The sequence below is a fragment of the Trichosurus vulpecula genome, chromosome 6 (assembly GCF_011100635.1).
Source record: "Trichosurus vulpecula isolate mTriVul1 chromosome 6, mTriVul1.pri, whole genome shotgun sequence".
NCBI lineage: Eukaryota > Metazoa > Chordata > Mammalia > Diprotodontia > Phalangeridae > Trichosurus > Trichosurus vulpecula.
Window position 1 is genome coordinate 275,639,569 of NC_050578.1, and position 19,874 is coordinate 275,659,442.

Consider the following 19,874-nt stretch of genomic DNA (forward strand, 5'->3'; position numbering starts at 1 on the left):
GCGGCGGCGGGTCCTCCGGCGGGCGGGGCGGGGCCCGCGCGGCAGGGGGGGCGGGGGGGGCCGCGGGCCCCGCATGCGGCGGGCGCGGCGGGGGGCGGGGGGGGCGGCGAGGGGCCGGGCGCGGGGCTGCCCATGAGGGCCCCGGGCCCGGGCCCGCGGACGGCGCCGCCCCCCCCCGGGCGGCCATGGGCTCCCAGGTGCTGCAGATTCTGCGCCAGGGCGTGTGGGCCTCGCTCACGGGCGGCTGGTTCTTCGACCCGCACCAGAGCACCTTCTCCAACTGCTTCCACCTGTACACCTGGCTGCTGCTGCTGGCCCTGCCCTTCCTGCTCTACATGGTGAGCGGGGAAACTGAGGCACGGGGGGGCGGGGACGGACCGGTGCCACGTGCGCGCCCGCCGGATCTGAGCACCTGGCGGTACACCTGGCCGTGCGCCTGGGGGGAGGGGCTGCTGCTGGTGCTGCCTTTCCTGCTCTGCATGGTGGGTGGGGGGCCGCGAGGGGGCCGGGCCGAACTGCCTGATCTGTGCACCTGGAGAGGAGGGAACGTCACACTGGGTTGGGGTGGGGGGGAAGAGAAAGTGACTGCTCTCACGGGTACACCTGCTGCTCTTCCTGCTCTGCGTGGTGGGGGAGGGGGACCTGCTTGATCTCTGCACCTGACTGTGTACCTTTGCGGGGAGAGCTTCCTGCTCAGCGTGGGGGACCAGAAAGCCTGCTCCCACCTACTGCCCACCGGACCTATGCCTGCCTGTGCACCTGGGGGGAGGGGCTGCTGGTCCACATGGTGAAGGAGAGGGAACCTCAGACAGGGCTGGGGGGAGCTGACAGCTCCCACCTGTACACCTGGCCAATGGTGGCGCTGCCCTTCCTGCTCTTTGTGGGGGGGAGGATGGGGTTTGGAACTGAGGCACTGGGGAGACTGTGGCATGGGGCGCTAGGGAGGGAGGAGGAGCGAGGAAAGGCTATTGGGGAGTCGAGGCTAGGCCTGTCCCTTCCTCTCAGCGCACGAGCCGCAGGCTGGAGGGGGCAGGGGCAGGGGCAGGCCAGGGCGGCCCCACTCAGCACCCCTCCCACGTTCTCAGGTCCTGCCCGCCAGTATGGTGGTGGCAGCCGTGTACTGCCTTGTCGTGGCCATCATCTTCACCACCATCAAGACGGTGAACTACCGGCTCCATGCCATGTTCGACCAGGGGGAGATCGTGGAGAAGAGGAACTCGACTCTGGGGGAGGCTGAGGAAGAGCCTGCCCCTGGGGACAGTGATGTGCCCAGGTAGGATGGGCTGAGCAGGAGGGTGGAAAGGGGAGAATGGCACCCGCTTGGTGTGGCGGGGACTGACCTACTTGTCCCCAAATCATCAGGGATCCTGGCGTGGAGATGACAGTGTTTCGGAAAGTGAGCTCTACGCCCCCGGTGCGCTGCAGCTCCCAGCATTCCGTGTTCGGTTTCAATCAGGTCACGGTGAGCCAGTCTGCCCCGAGTTCCTCACCGGGAACGTGGATCTCTGTCCTGTGGGCTCCTGGGGCTTTCTCCCTTGCACGTTCCTCCCTGCTCTGGGGACTTCATCCGCATAGCTTATCAGTCGTTTCCTTGAACCCACGTCTTTCTCCTCCATCAGGAGCTGATTCCCCGGATAGAGGACTCTGGGCCTCTGAGAGGTAAGAGCTTGCCGCTTCCTCCACGATGGCGTAGCGACCCCCTGGGGCAAGTGCAGAGGCCTGGTCCTGGGTCTCCTGCCCTCCTTGGAGCATTTGGAGGGGTCAGAGCTGATGAGCCCCCCGTTCACATTGCAGACATCAAGGAGCTGGTTCGAGAACAAGGAAGCAACAACGTAATTGTGACTGCAGCCGATCGGGAGATGCTGAAGCTGAGCTCTCCGGAGAAGCTGAGTGAGTGAGCCTGGAGGGGTGGAGGTGGGGGGCCTGGGCCTCAACTCCCCTCCCAGGATGCGTGACAACTCCTCTGGCTTGTTTCCCTTCTAGTTGGAGATCTCCCCCAGACTCCCCCAGGGCTTCCTCCTCCAGAGCCTTCACTGCCCAGTACAGACTCCTCAGAGCGTTCTCCCCTGGCTGGAAACAGGGGGACCCCCTGGAGTGGAGAAAGTGTGGCCGACACTCCCATGAGTCCCCTGCTCAAAGGGAGCCTCAGCCAGGAGTTGAGCAAAAGCTTCCTGAATCTGACTCTTCCCGACCGGCCACTTGTGCGCACCAGCAGCCGCAAGGAGAAGCGTGGGGGGGCTGGCTATCAGCCCCTAGACCGTCAGGGTTCTGGGGACCCTGTGCCCCAGAAGGCTGGCTCCTCCGACTCCTGTTACAGCGGTACCGACAAGGAGACCCTGAGCAGTTTTAAGAGCGAAAAAACCAACTCCACACACCTGGACAGTCCCCCCACAGGCCATCCCAGGGATGGCAGTGACACAGATCCACCATCGGAAGGTGACCTTCCCCCCTCCCCGGATGCCGGTGTCCCCTCTGATGATACCCTGCGCTCCTTCGACACGGTGATTGGAGCTGGGACTCCACCAGGGGGCCCCGAGCCCCTCCTGGTTGTCCGGCCCAAGGACCTGGCCCTGCTTCGACCGAGCAAACGCAGAACCCCAATCCGCCGGCATTCCCCCCCAAATCGAGCTTCCAGACGCCCTTACCCTACCCCTGGCCGCCCCCTGCTGGAAGGGGGGGGGCTTTTTTGAGGATGAGGATACTAGCGAGGGCAGTGAGCTAAGCCCTGCATCCAGTCTTCGGTCCCAGAGACGCTTCAGCACTGACAGCTCCTCCTCCACTTCCTGTTACTCTCCTGAGGGGTCCAGAGGGGCTGGGGGTGGGCCCCGGAAGCGGCGGGCTCCCAGGGGGGCTGAAGAAGGGGCCACGGTGCCTCCCAAGCGTCCATATGGAGCTCAACGGACCCCTAGCACCGCCAGCGCCAAGACACATGCCCGGGTGCTTAGCATGGACGGGGCTGGGGGCGACAATCTCCAGGCTCCCCTGGCAGGCTCCAAAGCAGAGCTGGAGGCCCAGGCTGGGGGTGAACCTGCAGTGGCTTTGGCCTCCTTGCCACCGTCAGACAGCTTTGCCCTAGGGAGCCGAAGGGGACCCTCTGCTAACCAGCCAGGTTGGCGGGGGGAACTCCAGGATGAAGGAGCAGTCGGGGGTGGTGAGTGAAGGCCGTGCAGGATGGGGGAGGGGGTGGGGGAGATTTGAGTGTTTGACTTGGTCTGTGCCAGAATCAGACCTGTCCAGGGCAGGGTGAGGACTGCGCTCTTTGAACCCAAGAGCAGAGGGTAATACCTGGCTCTGTGGGGTTCTTTTGGAGGGGCTGCTGAGGAGGGCACCAAGCGGGACCGGTCGAACAGTGCGTGGCGAACTCAGGCGATCCGGAGGCGTCACAATGCTGGGAGCAATCCCACCCCGCCCTCCTCGGTCATGGGTTCTCCCCCCAGGTAAGCTGGGCCCATCTCCCCACCTCCCAGAGAGCCCCTGAGCCTCCCACGGGTGCTGATGTGTGCCTCTGGCCTCCAGCCTGCAGGAAGTCCAGCGAGGCCGAGCAGCCTCCCACTCCCGAGCCCTGACCCTGCCCTCGGCCCTCCACTTTGCCTCATCTCTGCTGCTGCCCCGATCAGGAGCCAATGTACATGAGGCTTGCACCTTTGATGACACTTCGGAAGGTGCCGTGCACTACTTCTACGATGAGAGTGGTAAGGTCTGGCCCTGGGCCCCCTGACAAAGCCCCTTCCTCATAAGGAGCCTTCTAGGTGGGGCCTGCCACTCAGTACCCACCCCCCTCGGCAGAGGAAACTGCCTTAGGACCATTATGTGGCTCCCTCCCTTCAGGACATGAGGAAGTGAGTGCTGGGACCCTCGGGTCCTCTGGTGGCATCAACCTGGAGGCCCATTTTCTGGTCTGACCCTTCCCTGGGCATGCAAGTCTCTCCTGCTCTGGAAGGCTTTGGGGTCAAGGCCCCATCTCTTTGATGACATTCTCTGTTTCTTCCTCCCAGGGGTGCGGCGTTCCTATACCTTTGGCCTAGCTGGGGGTGGCTACGAAAACCCTGTGGGGCAGCAAGTTAGCGGGGAGCAAGGGACCAACGGGGCCTGGTGAGTGTCTCCCTTGTCCCACTCCATGCTGGGCCAGACCAAAATCTTCCTTGCCCCACATGCACATGGGGGCCATGGCATCTCTCTCTTTCGGTCAGAGGCTAGCGTCTCAAATTCTTCATCCCCTCTGAGAAACTCCTTTGGGACCCCAATACCTAAAAGGTCTAGTCACCCTAGCACACGAGCCAGCTTGTGCTTGGATGAGGGGTCAGGGATGGACAGCCAGAGGAGGAGGAGGATGGTGGCAAGGTGGACCTGTCTCTCCCCATCCTTCCCAAGCCTTCCCATCTGTACTGTCTTAGTTACCTTGCCTGCCACGGCGGTCAGGTGGTGCTCTGGGTGCCAGGGAGGGAGTCACGCTCTTCCCCCAGCCTTTGTCCCCCAGGCCCTGAGCTCTGCTCCCTCTTCATCCCTTCTCTGTCCCTGTTTTTCTCTATCTCTGTCTTACTATCTCCCCCCCACCTTTTCCTCCTTCTCTCTTCTTCTCTTATCTCTCTCTCTCTCTTTTTTTCTCTCTCTCTCTCCGTCCAGGGACCGCCACTCTCATTCCTCCAGCTTTCACTCTGCGGAGGTCCCTGAGGCCGCAGGAGGTCTGGCTTTGCTACAACCCCGTCCCGTGGTGTTGCAAGGGATGCAGGTCCGGAGGGTGCCCCTGGAAATCCCCGAGGTGAGAAGGGAGTTGGGGCTCAGGGGCCTGAGTCTGGGTCTGGAAGGAGATGGGGGACAGGTAGAGGCTGAAGGGCTGAGCTGGGCCTCAGAGCCCTCGGGCTGTGATCCTGTGAGAGGCTCAGACAAGCCAGGCCCCTCCCAGAGCTGGGGACTCCACAGTGCAGGCTCAGCCATTTGGGAAGGCCGTGGGGTTTTTCCAGATGTCGGTTGGCCTGAGCGTCTGCCAGTGTTCTACAAGTTTTTGGTACTGAGGCAACAGGGGGTTTCGCTAGAACTGTAGGTGGCTGGGAAGGACCCCCTTGGGCCTAATGTCTGTGGGTGGTGCCAGCAGTTTGATTTACTGGACCAAGATTCCCTGCATGAGTCCCAGGAGCAGACCCTCATGGAGGAGGCGCCCCCCCGGCCCCAGCACAGCTACAAGTATTGGCTCCTCCCTGGCCGCTGGACCCCCGTGCGTTACGAGCGGCTGGCCCTGCTGGCCCTGCTGGACCGGTGAGCCCCCCTTCCACCCCCGCCATGCTCTGGGAAGGAGTCCGCTGTACAGGGGTCGGTCTGGCCTCTGAGGGAGGAGCAAGGATGATGGCTCTGAGGAGCTGAGCCGTTAATCACCTTGTGCCTCAGTGTCCTCGGCCTTTGGTGGTCAGCAGGCTTTGGTCTATGGGCTAGGCATGGCACGCAGGAGGCGGGACTGACCACGGGACCCAGGGCCACCCTGGCCTGCTGGCCTCTGCCCCATAGCATACCTAGGGCCTGGTTTCACCTCCATTCAGCAAGCCTTCACAGAATCCCTGCTGTGTGCCTAGCACAGTGTTAGGCGTTGGGCTCACTGTGGCACCTAGCTCCTGGGATCCATTTGATAACTGCTTGTTGACAATGCAGAAGGAAAACCTCCCTGGCGCCCGGCACCTTCCATTCGCCCGGGATGTGGTAGTCCGCTCTGCTCCGAGGCAGAGGGTTTTCCCACCAAAGTGGGTTCTGCCTCCAGGGGAGGGGATGGGAGGGGGCACTGGGCCATCAACACAGGCCCACTGACACGGCGACCCCCACAGGACCCGGGGGGTGCTGGAGAACATCTTTGTGGTCTGGCTGGGCAGCCTGGTGGCCTTCCTGGGGTACCTGCTGCTCCTCAAGGGCTTCTTCAGGGACATCTGGGTCTTCCAGTTCTGCCTGGTCATCGCCTCATGCCAGTACTCCTTGCTCAAGGTCAGACCCCACTCCTCCCATCCCCCCAACTTTCATGCTGCCGTGAGCCCTGCCGACCCTGCTCAGCCCAGACCCTCCTCCCTGACCTCACGGCCATCCGTTAGCTTAGCCCCCAGACCCCCTCCTTTGCCTCGATGCCATTTCCACTGGATAGGTCTCTTGGAAACCACGGTTCCATTTCTTGCAGAGTGTCCAGCCTGATGCTGCCTCTCCCATGCACGTGAGTACCTGCCACAGTCAGGTCCTTTTTCTAGTCACCAGCTTAGGAAGTGAGTAGGGGGTCTAAAGTTGGAGCTATATTTGATGGGGGGTTGGGGTACCACCTGATGCCTGGGCCTTGTCCAATGGGGAGCGGGCTCAGACTCGGATAGGGTACCACCTGTGCCATGGCGTTGTCCGGCGTGGGTGGGGATGCTTATGGGTCAGGAGGGTTCAAATTCCAGGAGGTGCCTCTTTCTCTAGGGTCACAACTGGGTGATCGCCTACAGCAGGCCCGTCTATTTCTGTTGCTCCTGCCTCCTCATCTGGCTGCTGGATGCCCTGGGCTCGGCCTTGCCCTTCCCTCCTGTCTCCCTCTATGGCCTCACTCTCTTCTCCGCCCCTTTCTTCTTCTGTGCCCGTGACGTTGCCACTGGTGAGGAAGCCGGGGAGATGGCGCTCGGGTGGGGGGAGCTCCTTCAGGCTTTGGGGCAGAAGCTGACGGCCCCCTCCCTGATGTCCCCGCAGTCTTCACCTTGTGCTTCCCTGTCGTCTTCCTCCTGGGCCTCCTGCCTCAGGTCAACACCTGCCTCATGTACCTGCTTGAACAGATTGACATGCACGGCTTTGGGGGCACAGGTATGCTGGGGCACCCTGGCCCGGGTCCCCAGAGGTGGGGAGGGGGAGGTTCAGGGTGGGGTGGCAATGGCTGATAGTGCCAGGGTGGGAGGTGCTGGAGGAGACCTAGGCCTGACTCCACCCCCTCCATCCCCCCCCCCCCCCCAGCAACCACCAGCCCCCTCACTGCTCTGTACAGCCTCCTGCGGAGCCTCCTGGCGGCCGCGCTGCTCTACGGCTTCTGTCTGGGTGCCATTAAGGTAGGGTTGGAGCTGGTGGGGTGGGGCAGCAGTGGGGGAATTGTGGGAACAGCAACAGAGGACCTGGGGGGGCCTCAAGTCTTGGCATCCCTGGCCCTTTCTCGAGTTCTATCCCTCCATCTCCCATCTGCTCTCCCCACTGCAGGCACCATGGCCAGATCAGCATGTGCCCGTGCTCTTCTCTGTCTTCTGTGGCCTTCTGATGGCAATATCCTACCACCTCAGCCGCCAGAGCAGCGACCCCACCGTCCTCTGGTCTGTGCAGACCCCCCCCCAGTTCCTCGCACTCCCCACACATCTAAAAATGCCAGTGCCCCTTGCCCCCTTTTTCCTGTCACGCACCCCTAAGCCAAGGGGCGTGGCTGGGCTCACCCCTTTCATTCTCTACCAGGTCCTTAATACGCACCAAGCTTTTCCCTGAACTGGAGGAGCGCAACCTAGAGACCCCCCATGCAGAAGCCCCAGACCCACTCCCTGGCAAACTGCGACAGTCTGTGGTAAGACCGTCAGTGTGGCTGCCAGCATCAGGGCCCCAAATAGAGAGACTTTGGAGAACTGGCATGTTGTGGGCAGCAGGGTAATATGGCAAGGACTTGGAAGGGTTCAAGAAAGGTCAGGAGGATGAGCGGGTGGGAGGGGAGGGTGAGAGGCTGATCTGGAGTTTGGGAGGAGAGCAGCAGAGGGGACAGGCAGGCTCCAGTCAGTGGCAGAGGGGTGGGCACATGGGTGGGAGGGGCAGGATCCAGTCAGTGGCAGAGGGGTGGGCACACAAGCAGGAGGGGCAGATTCCACTAAATAGCATCCCTGTCCTGCACACCGCCCCCCCCAAGTTGGAGATCTTGCACTCAGACCTCGTAATGTGCCCAGTGATCGCCGTTCTCAGCTTTGCCATCAGCGCCAGCACCGTCTTCATCGCCCTTAAGGTGGGTGTGGGCCCACAGTCTAGCCCCACTCCATTGTGGCCTTGGGCTTCCCCATTCTGCCCTGTCGCTGGCCCCGTCTGTACACTCTCCCCTACCTCTTTCCCAGTCCAAGGAACAGGAGAAGGACTGACCCAGTAACTTGAGTAGTTCAGGGAGCTCCCAGGTGAGGACTCTCCCTCCTAGCAGTCCAGGTCAGCTCTTCATCTGCAGTTTGGTCCATGAGCTGCTTTGAAGCGCTTTGCCAGGGTCACCCATTGCCCGAATGGGTCAGAGGCACCAACTCTTTCCACTCTCACTTCACAGAAGCCAACATTTTCTGAGTGTCTGCCATTGGCCCCCCTGCTCCCCCAGAACTGATTGGCCACCTAAGAGGGCAGCTGGGCCCACAGGCTGGCGGTGGCTCCTACCTGACACCTTGTCTTCTCCGTGCAGTCTGTCCTGGGTTTTGTCCTCTACTCCCTGGCCGGCCTGGTGGGGTTCCTCACCCATTACCTCCTGCCTCAGCTCCGCAAGCAGCTGCCTTGGTTCTGCCTCTCCCAGCCTGTTCTCAAGTCCCAGGAATACAGCCAGTTTGAAGTGCGCAGTGAGTACTGCCTCCGATGCCCAGCTCTGCCCACAAGTAGCTTAGGCCGGCCCACGTTTGCTCGGGCACCCCCCTAGAGCCAGGCACGGGGCCCACAGAGGCAGGAGGGAAGAAGGACCTGCCCTCCCAGAGCTTCTGCTCTCTTTAACCCCACCTGATACCAGGTTCCTCATCTGTAAAAACTGCAGGTTGGACTCAAGGATCCCTGAGGTCTCTCTGTGATTGTAAATGCAGTGGCTGATTTCTATCAGCCTTTTAGGTCTCCTCTACCTTCTCTCTCTAGAGTGCGCCCCAAAGCTGCAGAAAGCCCCATAATCCCTCTTAGCTCAGGAACCCTTCTGATCTGGGGCCCTGGCACAGAGCTCCCCCTGCCAGAAGGGGCCTGTGATCTGAGTGGCCCCCAGACACCCCATCCACATGTTCCCAGTGGCCTAAGAGCTGATTCCTACCTGTGTCTGATGCTTTTGGATTCATGGCACAGTGGGGGAAATCTCCCCCTCTTCCCCTCCCGTCCCCTCCCCTGTGACAGGGACCCCGCCCAGTAAGGCTGGTAAGCCGGCCCTCTGCCCATCTCGGTTCTACTGCGTTGCTGGGTGCTCAGTCACCTGGGGCTCTGCCAGCGGTGTCACCACGTCACTGTGTCACCATCTGGCTGGTTCCCTGGCCCCGGTCTCTCTCCATCCTCCCAGGTGAAACCCTCCAAGGGTCTGTAACCTCGCAGTCCCCCTTGGCTGCTGCTTCTCACTCTTTGACCACCCAGTTCTGATCATTTGCCAAGTCTTGGCTAGCTCAGCTTCCAAAGCAGTTCTCACTGCCCTCCTGGGGCCATTTGTTCCTTAGCAGAGTAGCTCTCATCTCTCCCCCCAGGAGAATGGAAGCTCCTTGAGGGCCTGGTGCATCCCCAGGGCCTAGCATAGCTCTGGTCACATAGTAGGTACTTCATAGTGGTGGAACCTGGTTTGAACTTGGAGAGCCCCTTGGAGAGCTGGCAGGGGCTTTGGGTCATCTCAGGGAGGAGATTCATTCAGGGCCTGGGGTCCCTGACTCCAGGCCCAAGGCTTTTGCTGGCAGCTGATCAGCTGGCTCTTGTAGCCCGAGATGGAGCTTTTGTGGAAGAGGGCAAACATCGCTCCCATCAGCCCCCGAGGTCACTGGAGTAGAGGGATGAGGCCTTAAATACCAGTGTACACCCTTCTCTGCCAGCTCAGTGACCCTGGGCATGCCACTTAGGACTTGCCTTGCCCGCCTCACCTCACGCAGTCCAGGCTTTTGCCCAATGGGCTTTGACTCCCCCCAGGTGCAGCGCAGCTCATGTGGTTTGAGAAGCTGTACGCGTGGCTCCAGTGCATGGAGAAGTACCTCATCTACCCGGCTGTGGTGCTCAACGCGCTCACAGGCGATGCCCATGCTGTCAGCGGCCGCCCAGACAAATTCTGCCTCTAGTGAGGAGGGGCCCTGGGTGGTTGGGGGTGAATCCTAGGGCTCTTTGGGGGATCCCTACCTTCCCCATCCTTGTCAGGGATGGAGTCATCACGAGCCTCCCTGGGGCTGGGCTGGGTGATCTGCCACAGACCATGGGGGCAGGTGGACGAATGTGGCCCTCATGCCCCGCCTCCCACTCCCTGCCACCAGCTGTCGGGCCCTCCTGATGACTGTGGCTGGATTGAAGCTCCTGCGCTCAGCTTTCTGCTGCCCGCCCCAGCAGTACCTGACCTTGGCCTTCACGGTCCTGCTTTTCCATTTCGACTATCCACGCCTCTCCCAGGGCTTCTTGCTGGACTACTTCCTCATGTCCCTGCTTTGCAGCAAGGTAGGGCCACCACCTCTGGGTGGGGCTGGCAGAGAGGGCCCAGCTCCTCCAGATCTCCACTCTGCCCTGCCCCAAAGAAACAGGAACAGATGTCACCACCTTCACCTAGAGGACCATAGGCCATCCTGCCCCCCTTCCAAAGAGAGCTCTGATGAGCCAGGCCAGCCTTGAGAGATTGGCCCCTTGGACATGCAGATGCCCCATCCCCCATGCTTTCCGCCCTGGGCCAGAGAAGGAGGGCAACAATCCCAGGCCCCCCATCTATGGTTAAAGCCCTGAACAACGGGGTTCAGGGCCTAGGTGGCCCTTTGGTCAGACAGACTAAAGGTATTGCCCTCTGCCTCCTTAGAGCTCATCCTGGCCAGTGCCTGGATCTCATGGGCTGGTCCAGGGAGAACAGGCAAGGAGACAAGAGAAGGCAGCCCCAGCTTGGCCAGCCTTGTTTGGGGGCATGGGTGGAATGGTGCGCCTGCTAACCCTGTGTTTCCCTGTGCTCCCCCTCTCCAGCTGTGGGACCTGCTGTACAAACTCCGCTTCGTGCTCACCTACATCGCCCCTTGGCAGATCACCTGGGGCTCGGCCTTCCACGCCTTTGCTCAGCCCTTTGCTGTGCCCCGTACCCTGTGGGGAGGGAGAGTGAAGGAAGCAGCAAGAAGGCAGGCAGGGGGTGGAGAAAGGCTTGGAATGGGGCTGGGGGAGCAAGCAAAGGCTGGGGGGGGATAGAGGAAGGCCCAGACAGGGGTTTAGGGGGGTAGGGGAAGGCTTGGAGGTGGGCTACGGGGGCAGGGGAAGGTTGGGGCAGCTTCTATGCCAGTTCTTCCAGTTACCACCTTGACCCCTGGCTGCAGACTCTGCCATGCTATTTGTGCAGGCATTGCTTTCTGCTCTCTTCTCCACCCCTCTCAACCCTCTGCTGGGTAGCGCCGTCTTTCTGATGTCCTACGCTCGGCCCCTCAAGTTTTGGGAACGAGACTACAAGTGAGTGATGGGTTGGGGCAGCCTGGGCATTTCTCCCCTTGGAGAAACCAGGGCTAGATATTGCTGATTCCTCACTTCAAGGAGTTCCCAGCCTGGCTGGAAAATTTGGAGCCATAAGCCAGGGCAAGACGAAATGGGGTCTGTCCTACAGGGGGCGTGGCATGAGGGTGCAGGAGTGGCAGGGAGCAGGCTGAGCACAAACACAGACCCAGAACTGAGTAGGCTTGTGGTGAGGATGTGAGGCTGGCTGGCACAGCTTGGTTGGGTAAACAGGAAGGTTGGGGGGCAGGTAAGCCTGGTTAGAGTGGGTCAGCGGAGGTGGAGTTAGGGGTTGGGCCTGGGGGTACAGCTGTGAGCTATGGAGATTATGGAGCAGGAGCAGGGTTGTCCCCTTCTCTCCCCATCCGGGAGGAGTGCTGATGCCTCTGCCTCTCCCCCACAGCACTAAGCGCGTGGATCACTCCAACACCCGCCTGGCCACCCAGCTGGATCGGAACCCTGGTACGTACCCGTTCCCTGGCCATGTACAGCGTCCTTAGGGGAGACTTTCGGCGGGGAAGGTGTCCCCTCACCTGTTTGCCTGTCCCGGTAACAGGTGCCGATGACAACAACCTCAACTCCATATTCTACGAGCATCTGACACGCTCCTTGCAGCACACGCTGTGTGGTGACCTGGCCCTTGGTCGGTGGGGCAACTACAGCCCTGGGGACTGCTTCATCCTGGCCTCTGACTACCTCAACGCCCTGGTGCACCTCATCGAGGTCGGCAATGGGCTTGTCACCTTCCAGCTGCGGGGCCTGGAGTTCCGGGGTGAGCTGCTGTGGGGCCTGAGGGGTGCCCTTCAGAGGCCTACCTTCCAGGAAGGGGGCTGAGGGCTGAGGGGAGGCAGGCCTGTAGGCTGTGGGGCGATGGCAGGCTTCCATTGGTACAGGGCCTTCTTAGCTGACAATTCACATAGTGTGAAATCTAGGTCCTCCAGAAAAGGTAGGGGTGGGGGTGGGGGGGGGAGATAACCCTGTTCATGTGTTGTAAGGCTGAGACCTCTAAGAGACACACAGTCCATGCCTCCTGAAGGGGGGGTGAGGTGGGGCAGGGCAGCCATGATGGAGCCAGACTTGGAGGGTTGGATGGCAAGGTTGTTCAGGACAGGCGTGTAGATGTGACAGTATCTATGGTGTGTCTGTATAGGCAGAGGGGAGAGCAGCTCCTTGGAGCAGTCAGTAAGCATTGATTAGGCGCCTGCTGTGTACTAACCTTTGGGGATGCAAAAGAAGGCAAAATATAGTTCCTACCCTCAAGGACCTCCCAGTCTAATGGGGGAGACAACATGTATATAACTACATACAGATACAGCCTGGACAAGATCAACTGGAGAGAATGGACAGGAAAGGTGTAGAATGAAGGGGGACCAATGGGGAAAGGTCTCCCATAGAAGGAGGAGAAATGCTCCAAATCAGATTCTTTCATTCACGTGAGCTCTTGTCAGCCTTTGTTTCTGAGAAAGAGGCTCCGCTCTCTGCCTCTCAGGGCTTAGGATGTGGTCAGGCAGGCCTGAATGCTCAGTGGGTGAGTGCAGAGGGGTCCATGAGGTCACCTACTCACAATCATGATCCTTGAATTCACTGGGGCTTGAGGGGTCACGAAGCCCCAGCCAAATGGGGATAGAAATTCCCTTCTGGCTGCCGTAACAAGAGCTGGTGATGGGGAGTGCGGTACGGATCAAGGCGGTCCATTCCTCCTCTGAATAGTCTTTAATCATTAGGAAGCTGGAGTTGGAAGCTTTGCCCCTGAGGAGGGCAAGCAGACTCCATCTCGTCCATCTGCCACCTGGGCGCCCAGCAGATAGCTGAAGGCAGTGTGCTCCTCCCCCCTCCCCCAGCCCTGTCTTATTTCACATACGGGGAATCTGGAGCTAAGAGAGGCCATGGGGCTTGGCCAACATCTCCTGGCTAGTTAGCAGCACCAGGGCTGACGGAGGAGAGCCAGGCTGGAGAGGGAGGTGGCGGCACCCTGGAAGCTGGCCGCCATCCTCAGTCCCCACTCTTCTTGCAGGGACCTACTGCCAACAGCGGGAGGTGGAGGCCATCACAGAGGGTGTGGAAGAGGACGAGGGCTGCTGTTGCTGCGAGCCGGGTCACCTGCCCCGCGTGCTGTCCTTCAACGCCGCCTTTGGGCAGCGCTGGCTGGCCTGGGAAGTGACCGCCAGCAAGTACGTGCTGGAAGGCTACAGCATCAGCGACAACAACGCAGCCTCCATGCTGCAGGTGTTTGACCTGAGAAAGATCCTCATCACCTACTACGTCAAGGTACTGGCTGCAGGGCAGGGTGGGAAGAGCGGGGTGGGGGAAGGAAGCTCCTGTTGCCTGGGTCTGTTTGCACAGAAGTTGAGCAGTGTGTTCAGTCACATTCCCTCCCTTGATCTCACAGCACCCCCCGGGAGGAAGAGGCTTAAATTAAAAGGGCACGCCAGGCAGCCCCGGAGGCCCTTCTGCCTCTGGGTTGAGGACTGTCCGCTAGAGCCCTATCAGTACTTGGGAAGAGTTATTACACCTCTCCCACGCCCAGCTGGAAGCTCGTCCTGTCCTCTTTCTCTCGCGCCTGTCTTTGGTCAGCAGTGGCCCCCATCAGTGGCTCTTGCTGCCAAGGCCCAGTGCGGGGGGGTGGGGCAGGCATTAGAGGTCCAGGTCCTCAGCGCTGTATCTCTCAGGGGAGCCATTTAGACTCTGCCTCAGGTGGTCAGCCGTTCACCGGGCCATCCCTCTACGTCCTGGGCTTGTGGCTGCTCCGTAGGGGGTGATGACTGATGAGGTGGGTGTTCTTTGGCATCCCCTTTCCTGCCTGACCCTGGTGTGCCTGGCTGCCTGGTGCTGCTGTATGAGGCCCCAGCTCAGAGCTGGCCATCCAAACCAGGGTTCGCCCAGCCCCAAACCCAGCGCCACTGTGGCTTCAGAGCATCAGACCAGTTGCTGTCCCATTACCTTCAGCTGCAGGGGCTTCTCAGGGGTCTGAGGCCCACTGATCCAGCTGGGAGGGGCCTCAGAGGTCCCATCCCACCTCCCCATCTTACAGGTATGGGGAAATAGGCCCTGAGTCCCTCCTGAAGGAAGGGATGAGGCAGGATTCAAACCCAGGGCAGTGGTACCCCCACTCCTTCATAGACTTTAGTGGGCAGATTCACCAACAACAGCCAGCCCAGCTTCCCTTTTCTCAGCTCAAGCCCAGGTAGTTTTCAGTGGTTTAGATGATGCCTTTCTCCTCGTGCTCACCTGTTAAATGGCCATCACACCCTGCCAGGGCGGGGGGAGGGGAGGGAGGGCTACATGAAGGAGGAAGAAGCTGCAACTTTGGAGCTAATGTGTGTATGGCCCTACTGTGGTGGGCACCTCATTTGATTATAGGTAAGACTGGGGTATCAGAAGGCGTGGCCCCAGATGATGATGTCATCTTTTATCTTGCAGTGGGAGGCCTCCCCTGTTACCCCCCTACCCCTCTCCAGGCCTGAGCTGGCGTCAGGCCTCCAGATATCCTTGGCGATGCCTCTGAGGCTTAGCCAGAGGTCACGGAGAAGTGGGTTTTGGAGATGAAGGGAGCCAGGCCAGAGCCGCTGGCCCTGTGGGTTGGGCTTCCACACAGGCCGGCGGTTTTCCTGGGGGACAGGCATTGCGGACCCACTTGGATACTAGCAGCCACCTCCCAAATGATGTTGAAGGGCCACTTGGTCTGCGATGGCGTCTGTCCCCCTCGCTGTCCTCCAGCGCTTCCCCTAACCCCCTGTACTCCCTCTTTCCCAAGAGCATTATCTACTATGTGAGCCGCTCTCCCAAGCTGGAGGCCTGGCTGAGCCACGAGGGCATCGGGGCAGCCCTCCGGCCTGTGCGTGCACCCGGGTATGCCGACTCGGACCCCACCTTCTCCCTGAGTGTGGATGAGGACTATGATCTGCGGCTGGCCGGCCTCTCGCTGCCGGCCTTCTGCCAAGTCCACCTTGATTGGATCCAGTACTGCGTTGCTCGACGGGGCCAGGTGAGCTGGGGTGAGGGGGTGGGACCAGGAATCAGCCAGCAGCCCTGAGGGGGCTCGCCCAGCGTCTCCTGCTGTCACCAAGGGGCTAGATTTGGCTCAAATGTATTAGGCACCTGTTGTATGGGGTGGTCCCCATCTCATAGACCTTAGAGCCTGTGAGGAAGAGGCACGTTCCCCACTGGAGCATGTTTGGGGTTTGTCCTTTTCTCCCTGAGGCCTGAGTCTTGCGGGGGCGGGGTTGTGTTTTAGCCCATGGAACATGACTGGAACTCTCCTCTCGTCACCCTGTGCTTTGGGCTGTGTGTGCTGGGCCGCCGGGCTTTGGGGACGGCGTCCCACAGCATGGCAGCCAGGTGAGTTTGGTTCTGGGAAGCCCCTCCTGGCCCCGCCCCGGTCCCCCGTGGCCCCCGTTCTTCCTACTCACCTGTGTCTTCATTGCCCTGCCCTCCCTCCCACAGCCTGGAGCCCTTCCTCTACGGGCTACATGCCCTGTTCAAGGGAGACTTCCGCATCACATCCCCACGGGACGAGTGGGTCTTTGCCGACATGGACCTTCTGCACCGTGTGGTTGCCCCGGGGGTCCGCATGGCCCTCAAGCTCCATCAGGTTTGTGGCCAGGTGCTGGTGGGTGGGAGGTGGCTAGCCTGGGAAGGGACTGCGGCCCGACACCCTCTCGCTCATCCCCAGGACCACTTCACTTCTCCCGACGAGTACGAGGAGCCTGCCGTGCTCTATGATGCCATCGCAGCCAATGAGGAGCGCCTGGTGATCTCACACGAGGGTGACCCAGCCTGGCGCAGCGCCATTCTCAGCAACACACCGGCCCTGCTGGCACTGCGGCACGTCATGGACGACGCCTCGGACGAATACAAGATCATCATGCTGAACCGCAGGCACCTCAGCTTCCGTGTCATTAAGGTCTCTGCCTTCCCAGGCGCACGCGTGCAAACCTAGTCATTCAACAGACGCAGCTCCCACCACAAGCCGTCCAGCATAGGCAGGTCCCCCCATCCCGTCCCGTCCCGTCTCCCCCGCCCCCGGCCTGGAGGACAGAGGAGAGGTAGACGAGCGGTCCATCCACAAGCACTTAGCACCTGCTGTGTGCGAGGAGCTAGAGACAGATGTCCTCCTGCCCTCTGTGGTGCTTGGTGGCCAGAGGGTTATCAGCCGAGGGCTGGCAAAGTCCAGCCCTAGAATGTTACAGATGAGGGAACTAAGGCCTCGTAAGGCCTAGAGCACTTCCATGACCTGCCTAGGGTCTCACAGTGAAGGTTCTGGGCAGGATTTGTAAAGATCTTCCTAGTGCCAGGTCCAGGGCCCGGCCCCCGTGCTGCCCTTTGTGTCATGGGCCAGGGGTCCCAGGAGGGGGGCGTGCCAGAGACCCCGCAGCCCTCCTCTGTGCTGCCTGCCTCCCTTTGGGCGAGGCGAGGCTGTGTCGCCTTTCTGCCTTGTCGCCCTTTGGAGGCAGCCTAAGAATACGTAGTGTGTAGCGTCTTACTAGGTTTCAAGTCCTGGGTTCAAATCCTGCCTCTGACACTAGGTGGGAAGCCCCTGCCCCTCCATTTCTTTGTCTGTAAAATGGGGGTGGTAATGCCAGTAGCCTGTTGCTCATGGGGATGAGGCTCGAATGAGGATCAGGACCACTCAGGAGCGTTCTGGTCATGCTTCCTGTAAACATGTGTTTGAAATGGCAGAGGTGAGGAGGCCACCGAGCACAGCACCTGCCTCGGGAGCCTTGGGGGCCGGTGTGGTTCCCAGCCTCCTGTGCCTTGGTGTGAGCCCGCATCCTGTAGGGGGAGGGAAGGCAGGATGGGGGCTCCCCTCCCCCCATGCTCCCACCCTCCTTCCCCTCTCAGCTAGACTGCTCATGGGGCCCCAGACCGGACCCTGTGCCCCTCTCGGGGCATCCTGACATCTGGTGCTCTGTCCTGTAGGTGAACCGTGAGTGTGTGCGGGGCCTGTGGGCCGGCCAGCAGCAGGAACTCGTGTTCCTCCGTAACCGTAACCCGGAGCGCGGCAGCATCCAGAATGCCAAGCAGGCGCTTCGGAACATGATCAACTCATCCTGTGACCAGCCGCTGGGCTATCCCATCTATGTGTCTCCTCTGACCACATCCTTCGCTGGCAGCCACCCTCAGCTGCACGCTCTCTGGGGGGGGCCGGTCAGCCTCCAGGCCATTGCCAGCTGGCTCCTGCGCAGTTGGGAGAGGTGAAAGAGGGGCCCGAGGCTTGGGGCTGTGAGGGGGCCCGGCCCAGGCTGGCCTCTCTGAGCCCCGTGTCCTCTGCCCTAGGCTTCAGAAGGGCTGCGGGGCTGGCTGCAACAGCGGGGGAAACGTGGATGATTCCGATTGTGGGGGAGGCTCATCCTCCCTCAGCAATAACCCTCCGGCTCCCCACCCCACCCCCGAGACCCCCGCCGGTAAGGAAGCTGCTGCTTGGTGGGATGGGGGATGAGGCCTGGGGTGGAATTCAGAGAGCCAGGTGGGGTCTGAGAAGCCCACTTCCTCTCCCTGACTCCTAGCTACTTTACGGATGAGGAAATGGGCCCAGAAAGAGTCAGTGCTTTGGCTGGGCAGCAGGCAAAGGCAATGGGATGGGGACCTAAGGGAAAGGGGCGAGGAAGGGAGGGCTTGTCTGGTGATGCTCCAATGTTTGATCTGTCTGGCAGCCCGAGAGCAGCCCTTCCCACTGGGCCTAGGTCTGGGCTGGACATTACGGCCGACCCTGAGCGGGGCTGGAGACGGCTTTTCCTCACGACGACGGAGAGAGGGTGGGCCACCTTCCCTCCAGTGGCCTCCACCCATGGGTGCTCCTCGACTCCCAGGACCAGCTCCTTCCCCCGTGCCTGCCTCTCCTGCCCCCCCTGAAGGCCCCCAGCCATCCCAGGCTGGCACACCTGCCCCCTTCAGCTACGAGGGCCTCAGTGGCAAGTGGAGCTTGGGAGGCAGGAAAGGTCTGGGAGGGTCTGATGGGGAAGCGGCTTCAGGGAGCCCCAAAGGAGGGCCCCTCCGATCTCAGGTAAGGCCACAGGGGACAGGGTAAGGGTGAAACAGCCCAGGGGCCTTTGGAGAGGCCAGGCTGCTGAAACCTTCCTCTCCCTCTGTCAGGCACCCAGCACCGCCCCCTTGGACCTCGGCCTCAGCCCAGAGGTCAGCGCTGATGCTTCCCCACCTGGCCCTGCCCAGGATCCTTCTCTATCAGCCAGACCTTGTGAAGCTGGGACCCCTGGAGGTGGGGGCAACTGGCTGGCCCCTACAGAGGAGCAGGAGAGTCCAGCAGCCCAGCCCTTACTGGAACACCAATACTGACCAGTCCTGACCCTGATGGAACTGAGTGCTCGGGGGCCCAGAGCCCAGCCTCAGCCTCAACTCGCCAAACCGATGGGCTGGTCCCGTTCAGAGCTCTGGAGCCAGGGGGCAGGGCCCTCTTCGCTGGGGGCCGGGACTCGGGACTCAGGGGCCCCGCTCCTCACGGGGTGGAGCCGGGGCTCGGCCAGGGAGGGAGAGCTGACGCCCCCATCCTGCCTCACAGGGCCCTGGAGCTTGGGGCCGAAGTTTGGAAAGAAAGCGGGGCGGGGGGGATCTTTTTTTTTTCTTTTTTTTTTTCTGCTTCTGAGACACCAGAATTAATAACACTATTTTTGATTTTGGTTGGAGTGTTCTTTGGTCATTTTGTGGGATGAGAAAGAGGCACAGGAGAGCCTCAGTGAGCGCTGGTGGGGCAGGGCCAGTGGGGGCAGGGCAGGGGTTCCCAATAACTCCCCAGAGGATGATCCTCCTTCCCCTCCCTGCCCCTCGACCAAGGTACGGTGGGGGAGGGGGCGTGGGGGGGGGCTGAGGATTCTGCACCTCGGGGACTGTGGGATCTCAGTGACTTGTGGGTCGCAGCCTGGCCACAGAACACCCCCTGTTCGTTGGGATCATTTCAGAGATGCTAGGGGAGCCCCTAGCTTGGCCCCTTCTGATGGATAAAGAAGAACCCCAGTCAGTCAGTAAACATTTATTAAACACCTGCTGTGTGCCGTGCTCCGGCCATACAGTAGACGACGGGCAGGGGACGAACCGCAGCAAGTACAAGCAAGCTAGAGGCAGGAGAAGTTGGAGATGAGGGCGGGCCCTAGCATTGGAGGAGGCCACGGGAGCCCTGGAGCAGTGAGGACTGAGAGTATCTTGGGCAGGGGGGACAGCCGGCCGGAGCCCTCTGCTGATCCGCAGAGGCTTGGCTATGAGACCCGCGACTGAGGGAGGGGTTGCTGAGGACCGCCACCTTGGGAAGGAACGCCCACACTGCCCAGTTCCGAGAGCCATTGGACTCATTGCGTGTGAACGGGAAACGGGCCCGGAGAAATGACGGGGGCTTGCCTCCCGGTGCAGGGTGCCCCGGGAGACCTGTCCCAAGGCCACTTGGTGACTCAGAGGCTGCAGGCCAGGGGCTCCCGGGTGTTTGTGCCCTTCCCACTGGGCCGCACTGCCCAGTCTGGATGCCCGCCCTGGGGTCCCCGCTCCCGGGCTGCTCC

General features: G+C 61.1%; 1 protein-coding gene across 1 annotated transcript; it reads left to right on the forward strand.

The window, feature by feature from the left end:
* The first annotated feature begins 185 nt into the window (after positions 1 to 185).
* On the forward strand, positions 186 to 18,995 carry PCNX3 (pecanex 3). Its single transcript, XM_036763366.1, is given in 36 exon segments — positions 186 to 338; positions 1,086 to 1,273; positions 1,363 to 1,462; positions 1,620 to 1,659; positions 1,795 to 1,890; positions 1,984 to 2,672; positions 2,674 to 3,151; positions 3,311 to 3,437; positions 3,517 to 3,692; positions 3,996 to 4,092; positions 4,624 to 4,759; positions 5,093 to 5,253; positions 5,811 to 5,964; positions 6,152 to 6,184; positions 6,427 to 6,598; positions 6,691 to 6,801; positions 6,949 to 7,040; positions 7,186 to 7,295; positions 7,432 to 7,537; positions 7,871 to 7,963; positions 8,396 to 8,546; positions 9,844 to 9,988; positions 10,179 to 10,356; positions 10,864 to 10,972; positions 11,205 to 11,334; positions 11,777 to 11,835; positions 11,930 to 12,145; positions 13,388 to 13,641; positions 15,128 to 15,358; positions 15,608 to 15,711; positions 15,817 to 15,964; positions 16,046 to 16,276; positions 17,293 to 17,567; positions 17,650 to 17,777; positions 18,027 to 18,376; positions 18,466 to 18,995. Coding segments are annotated over 36 exon segments (6,222 nt in total). The 3' UTR covers positions 18,667 to 18,995.
* The last annotated feature ends 879 nt before the right edge of the window (positions 18,996 to 19,874 follow it).